The sequence below is a fragment of the Molothrus aeneus genome, chromosome 16 (assembly GCF_037042795.1).
Source record: "Molothrus aeneus isolate 106 chromosome 16, BPBGC_Maene_1.0, whole genome shotgun sequence".
In the NCBI taxonomy this organism is placed as follows: Eukaryota; Metazoa; Chordata; class Aves; order Passeriformes; family Icteridae; genus Molothrus; species Molothrus aeneus.
This window is the reverse complement of record NC_089661.1, coordinates 9,477,249-9,496,380: the sequence shown is the minus strand read 5'-3', so window position 1 is coordinate 9,496,380 and position 19,132 is coordinate 9,477,249. Positions and strand designations below refer to the sequence as shown.

The following is a 19,132-nucleotide window of genomic DNA, read 5'->3' as shown; positions in this document are numbered from 1 at the left end:
CACAAGCATGACCACCAAGTTCCAGGTGCAATCAGCACTGTGGCCTATGGCTCTGTCCAGGCTCCACTTTCACCATCCTCCCCATGTGCACCCCAGCAGCATCGATTTCCACACTTTAGTCACCATTCTCCAAGTGCAGAGTTCCTTCCACTTCAACACATTAAAGTGGCCAACAACTGTCTCTAGGGAAGTTGCTGGTGTTTGAATTTAAAAAATTTATTGTCTTGAAAACAACTCTTAAGACAAAGTGTCAGTCTCCTTTATATAGGAAAAAAAATCCCTAAGGCCAGGTGAAAGAGTGAATCCCATCAACTTTATAAGTCTGTAAAAACAAAGGCATCTTACAGTGCCAAGAAACTGAACTACCTGAGGTTCCTGCAACCCTAAATTTGAAGCTCATTTAAGACTCTGTTAAATAAGCTAAATGTTTAAATAAGCTAAATATTTCAAAAGGAAAACAAGCAGGAAAAAGAACAGCTTTTATAAATATGTAGTTCAAATGTAATCAATCTTTCAACAACCTATTATCATTGATGAACAAGTAACAAAAACACTCTGAAACTTCATGGCAGAGTAAGACATGTTGTTTACTCTCAACAGAGATTATTCTTTCCTTGTTATGTTCTTCCATGAATGATAAAAGTGTGCTGAAGTCATCCTTATTTTTCTGCTTTGCATGTAAATGCTTTCTTCTTTTGCAGAACACACCTGCATGTGAGTCAGACACTGACATGCCAGTCTCTCAGAGCACCACTGATGACACTGTTAGTGACACTGAGTGAAAAAGCAAAATGCTACAACGAATCTGATTAAAAAAAAGAAAAGAAAATAAGAAAAAGCCAGGAGGAAGGAGGAAGAAAATAAAAGAATGAGCAACTGAAGAAGAGGGGACTGGAAAGCAATCAGATACGTACCTCCTAATGCAGAATAAGCAGAGACAGCCAGTCACAGAACAGAAAGGTGATAGGTCATAGGCCATAAGGAAAACAAGAAGGCACATTTAAACCACTCATTAAAAAATCATAGCCAAAACCAAACCAAGAGAAACTCACAAATAATATGGAAAAATAAAGACATACAAAAATAACTATTTGAAGAGAAATCCTTTTTTTGTACACAGAAAACTGTGTTGAAACATCACACACGGTTTTCTGAAATGACCTTATGGAGACTCAGTTGTTATTTATCAGTCACAGCATGTGGTAAATACCATGTGGTTGTTTCCTTTTTGTCGACGAGTTTTTATTTCTCAGATCTCAGAAATAAAACTCCGAAGTTTGAACCTGATTGCTAATTTGGGTATGCAAAATAGGAAGTAACAGCCTTCAGACGTAAAGGAGCTACTTATTTTGGTTCATACATTTTTAAATACAAAGTGAAACCTGTTACCTTCACAAGAAAGCAGGAAGACACGGAGCAGCAAACATGCTAACAATGAACAAACACAGAGCAGCAGAACTGCCCTTGTGACTAACCTAATTTCAGCAGCCAACCTTCTCTATCTGGATTAAAAAATGTATGCGTTAGATCATTTCCATCATCCTCTGGAATTTTAAATGGCTCATTCTTAATACTTTCATATAAATTCTAGAAAAATAAAAGAGGAAAAAGACCTCATTAATAAATGTCTTAACAGAAAATGCAACCAGGATATCTTACTGCTTCTGAGATTATTAGTATAAAAAGCACAGGAAATACTGTCCATAAAATTCTGGACCACCCCCTGTCTACCTTTGTTTAATACTTTGATCAAGTTTCATTTTAAACTACTTCATCTGTACACAAGTCTCTCTTCAGTAAAAATTTCTTAAGCACTCCTAGCAATGACATTTTTATTTTAACTTCAGCATTTAGTATTTTGAAGGTTTCACTATCAGTTTCATTTAGTACAAATTTTGCCAAATGAATCTGCGTTTTCATAAAATGGTGTAGCCCATAACACTGTCTTACAGCAGTTTTTTTTTACTGATTTCTCAAGGAGGGAACTTCACAAAATGCGGGAAAAATGAGAGGCAATAAAGAAATAATAATTTTTACGATTTTTTCTGATAGAAATGCTACTTTTTTCATAAGCAGCCAATTCCACATGAATTTTGCCATAAACAAACTACTGAGAGATACACAGAGCGCTTTCTCTGAAACAGCCTGTTCTCAACAAAAGGTTGGATATAGGCAGAACTAGCTCAAAGTAGCTGTGAATAACAAAAAAATGCTTCTTTCAGCTACTCAAATGGTTACATATGCCAGAAAATGTTCTTTTGCCCTCCCTTGACAAATCTGCCTGAGAACTGTTGTACACACTTTAAAGTCTGCTATTAAAAACACAAAGCCTGGCTTTGTCCTAGCCAGCCCAACTTACCCTCAGCAATTCCTCTGGAAGGTCCCCACCTTCATTAATTCCACGATTCATGGAGATAAACCTCTCCACTGTGGGTTTATCTCGCACGTTGTGGTTGTGCAGGCTGGTATTCAACATAATAATGGCAAACGAAAGCACGTAACATGTATCTGAAATCAGATTGAAAAATGGTTTGTCTTCCCATGTGTTGTGTGTACAAACCTGTAAAATTAGTGTACAGCTCATCCTGGCTGATAAAGGAAAAGAAACAGTCAAAAAATCCTGGACACTGTACATAAAGGTATAAAATCCTTAAGCTGTTAAGTAAGCCCAAGAAGAAAAACAATGTTACAATTCAAATAAAAAACAAGTATAAGAAAAACTGTATGAAAATCCAAAAAAATTAAACTCTTATGCTTATTGCTATCACCTTAAATTAACATTTCACTTGAAACGCTTAAGTGTTGGGCAAAATGTTCTCTGCACAGATTTTGCCTAAATCATAGTGATGGATGCTATAATAAACCTGGTCCATCAGCCTCCTCCTACTCAAAGTACTTCCAAAGCTCTCTCCAAAGAGAAAGAATGGTCTCTTCAAAGTAACATTCTGACTGCATTTAAAAAGACTGAAAGTGACATTGATCCCATTCCTTGGCATACAGGAGGTAGCTAGCACTACTGGATAATATCAGAAGATGACAAAGGAAATCTTATCACGCCTCTTGACATGGTTATGATTATAGTAAAAATTCTCCCAGAATTGAAGTACAAGATTCTGTGTGAGAAAAAGCAGGATGAAAAGCTGCTACAGAGAGGGAAAATGTGCCTGCATCTTCAGCAGTTTGTTATCAGTAGCTATTTTCCTCTCTAGCTGTTACAGACCTGCTTTACACCAACCTTTTCCCATCCTATCTGTTCCTTAAATGAAGTGATCAAGAGCAATCTATTTGTGTATACAGCAGAGCAAACAGAACAGCAATGCCAGAGCATTCTGTGCAGTTCTGTGATGTTTTATAAATGAAAATGACCATTCTGACCATAAGCTTGCACCTCCTGGATTAGTCAGTCACATTTTCTCATTTTCAGGTATTTCTCATTTCACACGTTATTTTATCCCTAACTTCCATCTTTGCATCAGATGCAGAAGAACACACACACACACAAATATATATAAATAAAAATTCTATTTGGATCACACAAGTACTTAAGAACTCCTGTGGTTTCCTGTGACTGACCTGTAGACTGGAAGACTCCTGGGTTACAAAGGCAATAGCGTGAAGCAAAAGCTTCCATCATACGGTCAATTTTTTGAGCCTCTCCTGGGAGTCTGAAGCTCCACAGAAACTGCCTACAAAAGGGAAGAATAGTTGTTAGACTCATTCCAGTATTTATATATCAGGTTTTTATTACAAATAATCCGAAACAAACGGAAAAAGAAAAAAAAAATCAGCATTGTCTATATAGAATGTCCTAGAAATATGTTCTCAATCTCTCAACACACAAGTCAGGAGCTATTATAAAGCAACATGCACAGATGGCTAGCCCAGTAACTCAGCCAGCAACACTGCATGCTATCAGGCAAGATAATATGGCAGTTCATATTCTGAGGCTCTCTCTTTTTTCCAGACTAGTAAACAATTTTCTGTATGCATCCCATTTTTGCCATGAGAATGCTATGGGGGGAAAAATGGGTTCAATCCTCCCTGGGTTTCCTGGCTACAAAAAGCAATGAACAGTCAGCTAGACTTTATTCAGAATGTAAAAAGACACATCATACAAAATATTGCTGGTGTAAGGAGAGAGAAACAAGGAATACAGAAAGACTTAACATATTTACTTAAATTCATACAAAACCTTCTAAAAATAGTAACAACAAGAAGAAAACCCCACTGCTTAGAGAGGTGCTGCCTGTCTACTGTAAGCTCACCCTACAAGAATGAGACCTAGGCCTTAAAAAGAACAACTTACATCATTTCAGTAATTCTGGAATATATGCAGCAGATCTTGCTGCTGCTTAGCAGCATAAACTGAAATACAGAGTTTACTTTTGTAACTTATTCTTTCTACATAGAGGTACACTGGAATGCATACAGGACAGAAGTCTTCACAAATTTATTTTCGCACACTGTGGCACTAAAACGTTCCAATGAATTTCATCATTTATTCTTTTATCTCTTAGCAAAAGATTTATCTGAATTAAACCAGGATCTAAACCAGCAAAGTTACATGCTCTGCCATGCAAAACAAGTTCTCATTATTCCCTGTACATTGGATGCCAATATAACAACCATTTATTCCTGTCTTCATTGGTTTTCATTTTAGGACATCATATTCAAGTGTCACAGGCCATCTTTAGCTGTCAGCTCTATGTACTGTCTTTTACTCACCTCGTGCAAGGTTCCAACCCAGATCACCAATTTTGTAAGCTACCAAAATACAAACATTTAATAGTAGCAGCTGCTAAGGAAGAATAAAGTCAAACCTAACATCAAACTGGGTAAAAAGAGACAGGAATACGAAGCTTCCCAGACAAGCTTCAGCAGCCACAGAAAAGCTTCTTTGGCCCAAGCCTCAGGCAGCTCAAGTTATCATCACCACATCACTCAACCATAGCAAAGCTGTTCTGACTCCACATCACAAGGCACTGCACCAGAAACAAAGATCACACGGACATTTCCATTTATCTGGTGTCAGGAGGGAGTCACTTGGGGCAAAAAACCAGGCAGAACTGTCTAAGTCAACCTAATTTGATCAATCTGTTACGGATTTTCACCGAGATGAGAAGGGATCTCACAAGGTCACTGTATGCAAGCATCCCAGATAAATCAAGGGAATTGTTCATGTAGCAAGGGAAGAAAACAAACTAAGATATCACACTCTCTTTCACATGACAAGTGGGAAACTGAGGCAAGCAGAAGGAAATCACTTGTTTCAAAGTTTACCTCTCTGTGATTGAACATAATCAGTGAGAGCATGGATCAGTGGATTTGTCTCCCTCCCTGCCCAGAAGGACAAGTTGAGGTAGAGTAAAAGGAGGAAGAAAATTACTTAAGTAAAGAGTTTATTTCTTTTTTAACCTATCTCTGTGCTAAGATATAAAACAGGTCTTCAAATGTCTACATATGGCAGGCACACCAAGGATTAACAGCTGTTTTAGTTGTTTGTATTTTAAAATAAGCTGAAATGACCAGGAGTTTTCACCCTCAAGGGCGGCACACACACAAGCAGTCAGAAGGGTTAAACAGAGCTGTCTCTGCTCACTTGCACAGTAATTTGTACAGTTGTGCTGAGCTGTAGAGCAGCTTTCTGATGGATAAATCAACACAGTGACTCATATAAACATGCAATTTGATAGAGGAAGCTCAAGTCAAAAAACAGAAAGAATTTACTCACCTTAAGGCTTGTACAAGATTGAGATCAGCGAACTCATGGAGTTCAACAAAAGCCTGAAGAACTTTAATATTAAATTCATCTCTATGAAAGACAAAAATGGAAACAGACAATTACAATTCTGACCTTTAAAGACTTGTTAGTTATCTCGATTTGCTTCTGAAAATAAATAAGGAAATAAACACTCACACTGATCAAATAAAGCCATCAGAAATAATCTACACATTTATTTGAAAGGTATTTTCATGTTTAACACTAATACTTTGCCCATTTTTGCTGATAAGTTAGCAAAAGCCAGTACATTTGAACTTATTTTAGAACTGCTTATTTAAATGACCTAAAAATAGCCTTGCCTTCTTCACTTCACATTTATTATTACTGTACTGTACTTCACATTTATTATTACTGTACCTCTTTGACATAGGAGGATACCTGAGAAATGTAATCAATAAAAAACCTTCTGGAGAAATTATCATGAATTCTTAAAACAATGGTTAATGTAAGACTAATTTCTCCAGCCATACAACATACAATTAACAAACTTTTTTCCACTCTAAGAACAGAAAATATTGAAGCAGTATCTTAATTTATATACAAAGATAAGAAACAAAAATGCTTCTATTGATTGCATCCAATAAAAAGAACAGCTTTGAAAAGAGCTGCTTAGCATGTACTGTACTCCTACTCCATTCCCAAGAACTGGTACAAAGTTAACTAAAATCTGAAGAGGTTTTGAATGGGCTTCCTCTCACCCATCTCTTACATTGGTATGCAAATCATTGTGCTTTGTTTGGTACAAGGGTGTTTAAATTCAAAACTAACATTTAAACATGTAATGAACACAAAACTATGTGGATGGACAGAACTTGGCCCACACCATCAGTGAGTTCCTGTGCCAGAAGAATAAAGGTTTATAATCCTCAGGGTGTGCTTTAAATACCTCACCAAGACAGAATGTTGTGTATCAGCCTCCACCCAAAAACAGAAAGGTGTGCACCCACCAGGAATTATCTGCTGCTTTGCTGACTAACTGCACAGTCAGACTGACCTGCAACTCAGGAGTAAATACCTCAAAACCAACTGCTCATTCATTAGCATGTCCCTACACTGTTGACAGAAAAACACCCCAGTTCTCTCAGCAAAACCAAGCAATTCTCATCAAATGCTGCAATGCACAATTCAACTGGGCAACTGCTTTTCAATGAAGTGGCATGAGAGTGTAATGAAAGAGAGCACTCCAGAGGGGTATGTCTTTACTTAAAGCAAATTATTTATTTTGTTTATAGGCATGCAGTACTTGTGCTGAGTACACCTCCAAAGACACAAGACAAATAATAAAAAGCTCCAGGAAGCCACTTAAAAAAAGAAGTGAAGATTTACCCACATAGAAAGAAACCATAAGTCTTTTTTTAGGTTGCATTTCATCCCTTATTTATTATAATTTTTGCTATATTTTTAAGTGTTACCTTATTCCATTACACCATTCATTTTTTCAGCTTGCTGAGTGCTGTAAAACTATAAAAGTCAGTAATATAGATTCTATCTCTTTATGGCAGAATGTTATATAAATATTTCAGTCTGTTGACTAACCTGGTCTTGTCTTCAGCTATATTTAGCTAGAATACAGAAGTAATTTATGATGGGCCCCTGAGAGGGGATGGCAAAGCAGGAGAGGCATAATTCTGTTGTATAAAAACTGTTGACATGTCTACATATTCTGCATAGAGATTTCATAACAAAGATCTATTTTCAAAATGCTCATATTACAGTAAAAACGTTGACTGAACCTATGAAAGCCAAGAGGAACCTGCTGAGCAAAAACCACGCTGTTGCTGCTGGAAGCAGACTGAGGAGTGCCTCAAAAGGGACCTGCACAAGGCAGCAGCACAGGAGCACATCCTCCATGAGTCACCTCTGAGAGCTCCCTGGGTGGCACTGAACATGTGCCAGCACGTACATACACACACTCCAACCCACTGCACTGCTGCCTCCCTCAGCTGCCTTTAAAATCAATTCCTGGGTTGCACAGCAATGGAAGGCATTTGCATTCTGACTGTGTTTTGCAACAGTGTGCATAACTATGGACATTGCATGTTGATGGTAGCAGGACTGATAAGGACAGGGTGCAGCTGCCCTTGGAGACACCTGCTGAGCAATTGGACGTGTGTGTGCAGGGAAGTGACAACACCAGAACCTGCTGGAGCTACTGTCCAGGAAATACCTGTTTTAATAAGTACAGTCCAATTATTACTGACTGTAAATCACTCCTCCTCTGGACACAGTACTAAGAGTTACCAGGAGTGTTGCAACACAACTCTCAGACATTCAAAAAGCTCATGGTATTGAATTCTGCACTACAGACAAATGTTTTGGTTAACTCAAAGTACTAAATTATAGTTAATTAAATGTCATTCCATAATGTACCCATTTAAAAATAACAACCTCACACAATACTGTAGCAGTTTTACATCCCCACTGTAGCTTTTATGGATCTTAGAGAACATGAGCAGCTCTCTCCTGCAGCCTGTGAAACGAAACTACCCAAAACCTGTGAAAAAGTGCTTTGTAAACTCAAGAGCAAAGTTCCAATATTTTGACTTTACCTTTCACCGAGGTAATCTCCAATTACCGTTTTATTTAATCCTTCTCCTTTATAAAGGAACTGTGCAATGTCTTCTGCAGTGTTGTGCAGGAGGTCATTTTCTATCAGAAACTGTATTCCCTAGGAAGAGCAATTCCAGAGGAAAAGGAATGTTATGTCTTCTTTCACAAGCATTTAAGTAAATATCACTCATAACATTTGGTATTAATATACTGACACAGACATACACATAGCACATTAAGAGTTACATTACCTACAGATTTTTATTTCTTTTAATAAAATGATAAACAAATGTTTTGCAGTTAGATGAGCAATATTTAGTACTGGTTTTAAGATGAAAATGAAAACACATTTTTAAGGCTAGAAGTACTAGGTGGCAGTTTGAATCCCTCAACCTTTCAATTTGATTTGAAAGATCAAATATTAATTGAATAATGACTGCACATTGCTCTTTGGAGCTAATGTGTGAGCTGGCCTGTTCCCAACATTGCATCAATGTCTGCAGAGCCGTAATCTGCAAAATCCTATAATGAAGAGGTACATAGAAACAACTTAATTACCACCAGGACACAAAATCAAGCATCTGGTATCATCTACAAACTGCAACCCAATATATCAAGCCACTACTTGCAGCAGGAAGTCACAGCTGAAGATACTGAAACTGGTTTAAAAGAGTTGATGCTGAGATTGGGATTATCAGTGAATTCTGGTTGTGCTGGAACTAAACTATTCACAAAGGACTGAGCTACACTACTCACAAAGGGCTGCTCAGTCAGCTGCTACCAAAGGCAGGTGGAGAGTCTTACCCTGTCCCTCAGAGGGTACTTGATCAAGCCCCAGGACTCCTACTGCTCCATAAATTACTGCCCTACAACTGGCACACGCCAGGGAAGCCCAGAGACTTCTCTGGAAAGTGGCAAAGAAAGGAGACTGAGTTACACAGAGATTATGGCAAGGATGGGAGGGATGCTGCTCTGACACTGAGCAGGTCATGCACAGGTAACCATCCTCTGTTCAGCCCACAGACCCCAACACAGATGCTGCTACTCCTGCTGATTTCTTCCAGCTCTAACAACAGCCTGCTGTTAAAGTAGAAATGGAAACTTTAAGTAGCCTTAATGTCTTGGATTCCAAGTACGTACAAAAGAGGCTCCTAAATTATCACTAATATCCTCTACTAGACTATTTCAGGATTTCAAAAATACTTGGTTTTCAATTTCTTCAAGTGAAGTATTATTTATTTCATTACAACTGAAAAAATCCCATTTTTCTAATATAGCATCGATGGCCTTCTAGTAACAGTCAAAAGCATGATTATCCTTCTGTTTGATTAATTCAAGTTTTTAATAATTTACTGGTTACCTGCTTGACAAAAAAAGGTCAGTTTTCTGACCTAATTTAACAGGGAAAGTAAACTGTGATGTTATAAAGCCTGAAGCTTTGTTTTAGAAAGTCTGGTATGTAATTCTCTCAGAACAATTTCATCATCATCTAAAAAATTTCGATGGCAGGCTGGTACTCTGACAACTTAATATTTTGATAAGTCATTTCACAACAGACATGATTTCTTTGCAAAGAATATATCCATTATATCTTGAACCAGAAATTGCTGAGCTTGCCTCAGAACTGATCCCTTCAAAGCTTATTTGTACAATATTTGACTACAAAACATAGTGCTTTTTCCCATCCCATCCCAAGTTATACAAAAAGCTTTCATCTCTGAAAATCAAAAGAGAATCTCTCCTCTGATATCAGAAACAGCAGATTCCCTTGGTTCAACACCTGGACCATATTATTCATGCTTGGTATAAACACACTGATCTGAATAGGTTTTTTGAAATTGTACAAGTTACTGATAATGGACATGACTTGAAGTATTGAAAACAAATTTCTGTGCATAGAAGCAGACACTTTCCCATATTGAAAAAAATCAATTTAATTTTCCTTTTCCTGATTTTTTTTAATTATTCCTAAGATGTTAAAAGAACCAGAAGTCAAACAGACAGGAAAAGTAATTTGTCTGGGACAACAAGTTCAGTGTCTGGAATAAATGGCAAAATAGGCCAAGCAAACCCCCACCTCCTACACTATCTTTTGTCTTGATGCAAATTTTCTTTCTGTAGACTGACAGGAGACAGATGACAGCTGTACTAGTTTAACTTACCCACACAAAACTCATTGCTACAGACATTTTCAATATTCACTGCAAATATTGCATGGATTTATTTTTTATATTACATCGCTGCAATGAAATCTGCTTTGAATTTCATAGCTTTTCCAGTAACTCAATTATAAATTTTGCAGTTGTTTAAACTCCGCCTTTGTCACAGAGAATTCATTTCCTGGGCCCAACACAGGCAGTACCAACTTCAGCACAGCCAATTTCCAGCACAACTTTGTCTCTGCACAGGGATTCTTGAAGTGTTTTACAAACTTTACCACGACCCTTCCCACAGGAGCTCACCAAACCCAAACTCCCAGGTACAACATCCTGGAAGTACATCATAACACTCCTATTTTCAGAGGGGGCAAGGGAGAAATGCTCTACACACACACATGAATGTGCAATGTCTTTAAACAGAAGTGATAAAAGAAAATTACCTCACTGTGCTCCTGCTAATATGAAAACATCAGACCTTTGTTACCTGGTTTTAAAGGAAGAAACTTGGTGGGTTCAACCCAAGTATTATTACCCTAATCTTTGGCATTCCTAAATCCAGAGAGCATCTTCCCTCCTGTTTCTGAATGAAAAATATCCTTTTCCCAGTGAACCCCAGGTAGCTTTTCCCAGCACCACAAGGATGTTTACACACTTCAGCTGTCTGGAACTTAATGCAGCAGCTGCAAGCAACACCAGGGCCCAGCTTTAGAGCAGACAGCTACTGCAGCAGCACTGAGCACAGGCATTATTGAGAAATTACTACTCTGAGTCTGTTCACCACATTTAAATTATGTTACAGTAGCAATGTGGCCACAGCATCTATTTATAGAAATAATTTCATCCAGTAAGAACCATAACAAAAAATAGTTAATGCTGGAATGAAAGCATCTGAACATCATCCTGTGACTTTGCCACAAACTTCTAGGACTTGAAAGAGCTGGAGGGCCACAGGAAACTACCAGGATAGTTGGGGGTATTCTGCCCCTAAAAGAACAGAAGTTAAGCAGTCACCAAAGTGGAAAATAAAAATAAAAGACATGGCCAGCATTTTAGAAAGGCTTCTTGTACTTGAGAATCTCTGGCAAACTGGAAACAGTCTGAAGAACAGAAGCCACACTGTACTTGGAACATTTCAGAAAAGCCATCAAAATGTAACTGAATTCAATACAATTGGAAAGAAAACATGTCAAGAACACAGAAAAACAAATGCTAAATAATTTCCAAGACCTTAAAGAACACTCTTCACAATTCAAAATGGAATCTCAATGACAAACAATAGAGGACAATAAAACAAAGCAAGGAAGATGAAATATGAAAAGCAAAGGCAAAAGGTCAAATATGTCAAAGAAGCTCTTTTAAACATTGCAGGGGAAGTCTGTAAGAGAATGTGCAGGTCCACAGATTTTCCAGAAAATGAACAACTATTTGAGAAACAGAGAGGCATTCCAGAAAGAACTGCATTACTTCTTGGCTACATGCAGAGCAGACTCCTTGGAACTGGTCACCAAGCTTGTACAAGTCAGATAGGTACAAATCTATATGGATATATCTATATATGTATGTACAAAAATACAGATGTTCACACATGCCTTTTTCAGACACAGGCTTTAGATACCCAAATATAAAAGTCTGCATGAAAACAAAAAAATATGGCAAAGGTATTTTGAAAGATAAAATAGGAGAGCATTAAAGAAAAAGAAGTATGGCCTCACTAACAACCACACATGAAAAAAAAAATTAATTATATTTGACATATCAACACAGAACACCTCTATCAGGTACAAAGCAAGCCAGGTCAATCAATACCTGGCATATTTGGTTGTTGATAAGTAACCTCCATTATCAAGGGTTTGTTTAAGTGAAAGAAGCAGACAGCTGGCACCTGACCTGATGGCTGCTTCCACTTTAACCCTCTGCTCAGTGTGTTACAGGACATGCAAGTAAGGCCTATGAACTTATATTATCAGAAATATTTCTTTAAAAAGCCATAGAAGTATTTGTCATAGAACACACTATTAGCAGAAACTTGATTTCTGACAAGTGAAAAAAAAATTCTTTACCTTCTTTGGGTCCATGTTGAATTTCTTCCTTCCCATGGCTATTTGCTTATTTCTTTGTGTAGTTTTGCTACATATGGAGACAATGAAGAAACAACAAGCACTTACCAGTCACTCTTTTACAAAAAGATTCTAGATGAGCTTTTAATTTGTTGTGGCTACTTTGTATTTTCTACTACAAAATTAAGACATTCACTTTTCATAATGGAGAAAATTATGATACTATTTTCAACTCCTTTAAGGAACTGCAGCTTCAGAGACCCATATCCTTATCCACAGGACAGTAAAATATTACACTCTGTCCAACATATTCTCTAGCCAAACAAATGACACACCTGCATGGCATAAAGTCAGGCTTTATAACAGACTAAATAAAGGTAATCCATCATTTGTTTAGTATGGGAAAGGTATTTTTACTTGCAGTTCCTGGAAGACCTGTTCCAAGGTCTTACTGAATCATGTCCATATGTTGGCATTACTTACCTTTCTTCTACACTAGTCAGATTATCAATTTCAGTCATAACCTCAGCAATTTCAAATTTTAATCTCTGTAAAAGAAGGAAGGACAATACATTAACCTATATTAGAACATCTTTTGAAATCATCTATCATATAATAATATGATCTATTAGGTTTTATTGTCTAATATTTGTTACTTACCTGAAGGGAAGTGAACAATCTTAGGGCTTCCTTAGGTATTTAAAGATTTTATCACAACTGAATGACTTAAACACATGAACCTGCACTCTCAGGGTGTGCTTGTCCAGAGCACCAAGACCAAGCTGCCATTATCAATTAATAAGATTTCTTTACCCACATTTCTCACTCACTCCTATGCTGGATGTACATCTGCTGTTTAATGAGTTTTTGATTACACAAAGAAAATGTGGACATCTGTACACATTGCATTACCTAAATTCAGAAGCTAATCTTTTCTAAAGCACACATATGATGCATAAATGCTGCTCACTATTAGAAGTATTTGTTTAAGTCTTTTATATGCTTTTAAAACCATTACCCGAAATCCTGAAATTCATATTTAAGTCTGCAGCTTAGGTCTGTAACTTAATTTACTGAAGGAGTCTTCTAAGCATCTTTACAGTAAATCAATTACCTCAATATCATCAATCAATTCTTTTTTCCTGCGACGAATATTTAAAAGCTCTTCTCTTTCTTCCAAGGAGAGATCATCAGGCACTGGAATGGAGCAAAATGTACAATTTTTTAGCATTTGATACCTCATCATCACACATAAAACTCATTAAACTGATTGGGAAAAATAAGCTTATATGAAACATCGGGACATTTCTTTTACATAATTTTCAGGGAAAAAAACCCAAAACAAATCAAAACAAACAACATAAATGAAATCTAAATCTAATATATTTGTAATCTGCTTTATAAAAATCCTAAGTAAGGTAATTGAATGAATGACTATGGACAGAATCTATCTTTCAAAAAAACCCAGACAATTAAAGGAATCTTGTTATCATGTGATGTGGCAAGATTTGGTTCTACAGCTTAATTGCCAAATTCAAGTTGGATATAATTCTATTACATCAGTAACATATCAAAATTCTACATGTAAATAAATTATGATTCAGAAGATATGACTCTCTTCCAGGGAAAAGAGCCAAAGAATAGCCAATGCTCTACACAAGATGTGTATCCTAGTGCTGAATTCAGACATCCCTAATGCCAGCAGTGCCCCTCATTTGGCTGCTTTGAGAGAGAGATGCAGGCAGGTACAACCCAACACATCCTCACACCAAATACCTCCCAGCAGTAGGACACACAAGTACAGCAGCAAAATCAGTTATCTAACACAAACATGGGCTTTGCATAACATCTTTCAGGTGAGTCTGTAGTATTTAAATCTATTTTAGGTCTCTCCTTGGCCATACTAAATGAAATACATGGCCCTGCTGATAAAAATCAGTTGCTACTGAGGATGCAAATGCGTGTCTGTCACTCATCCTACCCTCACCCTGTGTCTCTGTCTGACAACCAGCAAAGACCAAAAATCATCGGCATAAAACCACTGCTTTTCTTGAACAATCAGATGTTCCCCAGCAAGAAACTTCTTTGGACAGATATTACTTCTGCTCATTTGTACAGCATTAGACACCAACTACAAATATTCACCTCCTGTGTAACAATCCTGTAATAACAGTTCTAATGTTCCCACTTTCTTGGGAATAGCTCCTTAATTATAGAACAGCTTTTCCTTCCAGCTCAGTAAAATGGAACAACAAAAGTAATTAATAAGGTCTGTAAGAGCAACACACAACAAATGTACTCATTTGGGATGGTCAAGGCCACTCTTTTATGTCCTATACACACACAACAGACTGTAGCAACAGGATTACAAAGAAAAGTTCAGCTTGAGAGGAGAGTTTTAAACACACATTTGGAACAGAGCTTCTGTTTGAATCCTAATAATGAAATATATTGATTATTTCAACATCCACTGGTCAAGCTCCTTTCCTTTTAGGATCCAAATCATAACAAACTCCAAATGGCGACAGACCTTGTTAGACAAGAAGTAATTATGGCAAATGATTTCATTTAACTACTCCAGATACAAACATGATTAAATTACTTTCAGTTTAGGAAATAACAGTCTTCTGTTGAACAAATACCAGACTTCAGTATGTCTACCTGCTTATTCTCATCAGAAAGCCACCCACTCCTAAAAATCTCTTGCATGTGAACAGTGGTAGGATTCTTTTTGCATCAAACCTTATAAATACATGTCCCTACATTACACCTTTGTCTTACATGTTTACTTCAAGATCCTATACCACAAAGAATTAATGACTACACACACACAGTGTACATAAATACACCACAAATATTCCAACTAGTTAACTGACAAAAAAAAATTAATACTGCTACCCAATATTGATTATAAAAAGGCAAACCATATATAATGACTCTTACTTAGGAAGCACACTCTGAGATCCTTAAAGCATTTTTGCAGTATTGTAGATGAAATTACACTGCAGCTTTACAGTAGCAGTACTAGTAAGAGGTGCTAAATTTTTAACTCTTTGCTGAAGCAAGACATTTTGGTAACTCTCACCTTCACTGGCAACTGGAAATACTAATCAAACCTCAAAGAGAAAATCATCTTGAAGCAATAAATATTTAGAACTCAGAGATGATGTTGCTTTTTATTGAAGCTGAGTAACAAAACCTCTGGATTAGCCACTACCACAAGCTCTTCCCAAATCTGCACACCACTGAGTGGTGCTGCAGTTTCCTCTCCCTTACTCCCCCGTGCAGTGAAGGCTCCTTGGGACAGGTTTGGAATATCTGGAACGACTGAAATTGCTTTTTTGGAATCAACACAAATTGTAACAGTTTTCTATGCTCAAGCAACCCACAAAAAAAAAGGAAATCAAACACCTCAGTGTTTTCCTACAGCACCCAAATACTGTCTGCTGTATTTTCCTTTCCTCTGATCACAGCCACAGTAGAGACAAGCCTCACAGTATAATTAATGATGCTGTTAGACAGAAAGGAAAAAAGCTAAATGGAGTCAGACTACATTCTGCATTAGGGAATAACATCAAGTATTTATCTGCCACATAAAAGACAAGCAGTCTGCTGGAAAAGAAGATTCTGCACTTGAAGAGGACTTATATAAAACTGGACATTAATGCAACATCTTTAAACAATGGTATTTAAATATCAGAGCCAAATATTTCAGTATCTTTTGACAAGAGTAAAAGAGTCAGGATATAACTGAGTGGGAGTTACAGTACTGCTCAACTTCTAGAAACTCTGAGTATAGACAGTCATTTTCTTCCCCTCACACTACCAGCCCAGAGGGATGTGTGACTCACCAGGATCACTCCCAGGTGCACTGTCCTGTACTCACATGAACTGGCCTCTGTGTGATACTGAAGGTGTTTGCTCATTATCATCCTTCTACTGCTTTCTATCACTGCCTCCCTCCTCCAGTGCTGCTCTTTATGCTGTAGAAAATGTATCAGTGGGAAACTCAATGCACCCAAAAAAAGTTTCTGAAGAGATTTCACGTGGCATTACAGCCTGGAAGGTGTCCCAGCTCCAGGAGGCCCTGGGACTTTATGGCTACTGTACCTGCTGTTTCAACTCTGTGTCTTAAAACAAAGGCTAACAGTATTTCTGCATTTCAATTAAGGCTTTTGAAACATTATCATAGGAGGGTAACACACAGTGGTGGAGTAAAACATCTTCACAGTCCTAAGCAAACACTGCAGGCACATGGTAAGAGATGATCTGCTCTGGCAAGACCCCTCCCAATGCCACCCTTCTGCCTCCAGAAAACACTTCTTTTTCAACCCTGTCTTCACAAAATCCTCCACACAAAATAACTCATGGAGCACATATTATGTATTTGTTCTGTAAAACAAATTTTCTAGCTGTCCTCTCTGAGTCACCTCTGGGTTGTTTTTTTTTCTTTCACCAATCTAAACACAAAGCAGACAGGATGGGAGGAGTTAGCATGAACATTTAAATACTAAAAAAGAACAAAAGCATTTCAGTACAGAGAACAAGCTACAGCTGCAGCATTCTTTCATGCTATCTTCTAATCTTTAAATAAAGACAATGTTCTAATGTAAGTCATTTCTGTGAAATCTTTTAGCTTACAGGGAGAGCATTTCCTTTTTCTAGAACTTCAGACCTTCAGGTACTACTAAATAGAAAGTCAATATTCTACTGATATTTTATTCATGAGGAATACAGTTGCTGAAAATACAATTATCTTCTTGGCCAAACAGAAAGAAACACACAACACCATATATGTTGCAATACTACTCCTACTACCAACAGAAAAATATTTAATATATTCCAACTTGGCCCATAGAATTCAATTCCTGTAACTGAACTATATGTACTTAAATTAACATCTTATAATGCAACACTTAATGGAACACACTTTTAATACAGCTCTGTTTACTACACCCTGCTAGGGGAAAAAACTGCATCTCACCACAGAAATCAGTGTATTGTGCATCAGTTGTGATGTCACTTGGTTAAGTAATTCTCCACCACGGACAGCCCAAGTACAATATCCAAAGAAGAGCATTATCCCACAACTCTCAACATGAAGCATTTTTGAGCTAGCAAGTGCCAAAAACCCCAAAACCTTTAGAGATTGAGAAAGAACTGCAACAGATCAGCTTGCAAAGAAAGTTCCCACAGGTTAGTGAAAACTAGGAGCAAATCCCATAATAGGAAACAGAACCCCAGTACTTTCTAAGTCCATATCATGACACTGTTCTCTTTCTCAGTAGTAAAATTTAAATCTTTTCCAGCTCTCCAGCAGTAAGAAGCAAAACTCCCCTGTTTAAATTCACTCATTAGCCTTTTAATTGCCAGTCACCAGCCAAAGTCTAAAGCAATCTCACTTGACCCCTTCAACTGACTTCAGAGTTCAGTCTCTCAAGAGGACACAGTAAAATATCCACAAACAGCAGAAAGCAAACATCTAACAATATCTAACACAGGCAAAACACTAATTCTGTAACCCCACTTACAAAGCAATACAACACCCTGACTCTCATTGCTAACTTCTCAAGCTAACTTCTTGGTTTCATAAAGATAAACATTTTCCTTCTTCTGTGTCAGTCCCAAATTAGTGGTCTTCAATATTTGCATTCCAAGCAAAAAACAATTAGATGGAATTTAATTTTGCTGCAGTTGAAACATCTTGGAAGTGTAAAGATATTTACACAATGCAAGGCTTTAAACTAAACAAACCTTTCCTTACTCATACACAAAATGAGCAGACATGTTTCTTCTGGCCTTTAAAATAATATACATTCATCTCTGAGAACAAATCTGATTGTCTCAGAATATTTGCCTCAACGGATATTCTCAGGCTGTTCTCTCTTCCTTTCCCCCTACATGTTCCCTTTTTTAAAACTCGATTAGAGGAACATTTTCCAGCTTTCAGACAAGATGTATAAACAATGCTCCAACCACTTCTGGCTATTAAAAATTCCATAGAAGTTTTCGTAGGAGGACATCCTTCTGAATAGATTCACTTCACAGGGCAGAAACAAACTGTATCTACACTAAATTCCACCAGTAAAACCAGCTGGGTTTGGCTGCTCCCTTAACTACCTTACTGTGTTAATCTGCTATTTAGTCACTGCTGAGCATGTTCCAGCATAGGAGCAATGACACTGCCATTAAAGGGGGAAATAATCCTGTACACAATATCCTTTCACACACAAAAAAATCACCAGTTGGTGGTATGAGGAATCTAGGACAGAATCCATGGCTTGCAGAGTTATTTTGAGTTTTCAATCACAAGGGACTCTGTGGCCAGAAATCACATTAGTGGCCAAACCCAGAAGAGAACCTCCAACGCACATCCATCATTCTCATTGTTTAGCTGCTGGAAATCACACCATTACAAGATGTTCCTGAAAACATTTTTTTTTTTCTTTAGGATAAGTGCATACTTTGCAGGAAAGTTACAGTAAAGATATTATCATTTTGTGCTTCTAATAATAGGAGGGGGAACCCTAAAAATATTATTACCACATAAAAGTACATTTTCAGGATTTTAGAGGAAATTGTTT

The 19,132-nt window shown here is 37.3% G+C and overlaps 1 protein-coding gene across 3 annotated transcripts in view; it reads right to left on the bottom strand.

Annotated features, from left to right (window-relative positions):
- CYTH3 (cytohesin 3) overlaps positions 1-19,132 on the bottom strand; it is a 48,810-nt gene that overhangs the window by 10,198 nt on the left and 19,480 nt on the right. Inside the window, exons 2-9 of one of the 3 annotated variants that reach the window (XM_066560874.1) lie at positions 13,663-13,745; positions 13,032-13,096; positions 12,552-12,618; positions 8,332-8,450; positions 5,732-5,812; positions 3,574-3,686; positions 2,360-2,508; positions 1,475-1,587 (exon numbers count right to left, since the gene is read on the bottom strand). In XM_066560874.1, the coding sequence (XP_066416971.1) occupies positions 1,475-1,587; positions 2,360-2,508; positions 3,574-3,686; positions 5,732-5,812; positions 8,332-8,450; positions 12,552-12,618; positions 13,032-13,096; positions 13,663-13,745 (790 nt within the window). Of the gene's footprint in view, positions 1-1,474; positions 1,588-2,359; positions 2,509-3,573; positions 3,687-5,731; positions 5,813-8,331; positions 8,451-12,551; positions 12,619-13,031; positions 13,097-13,662; positions 13,780-19,132 lie in introns of those variants that run through there. The other 2 variants (XM_066560875.1, XM_066560872.1) reach the window with 2 other exon arrangements.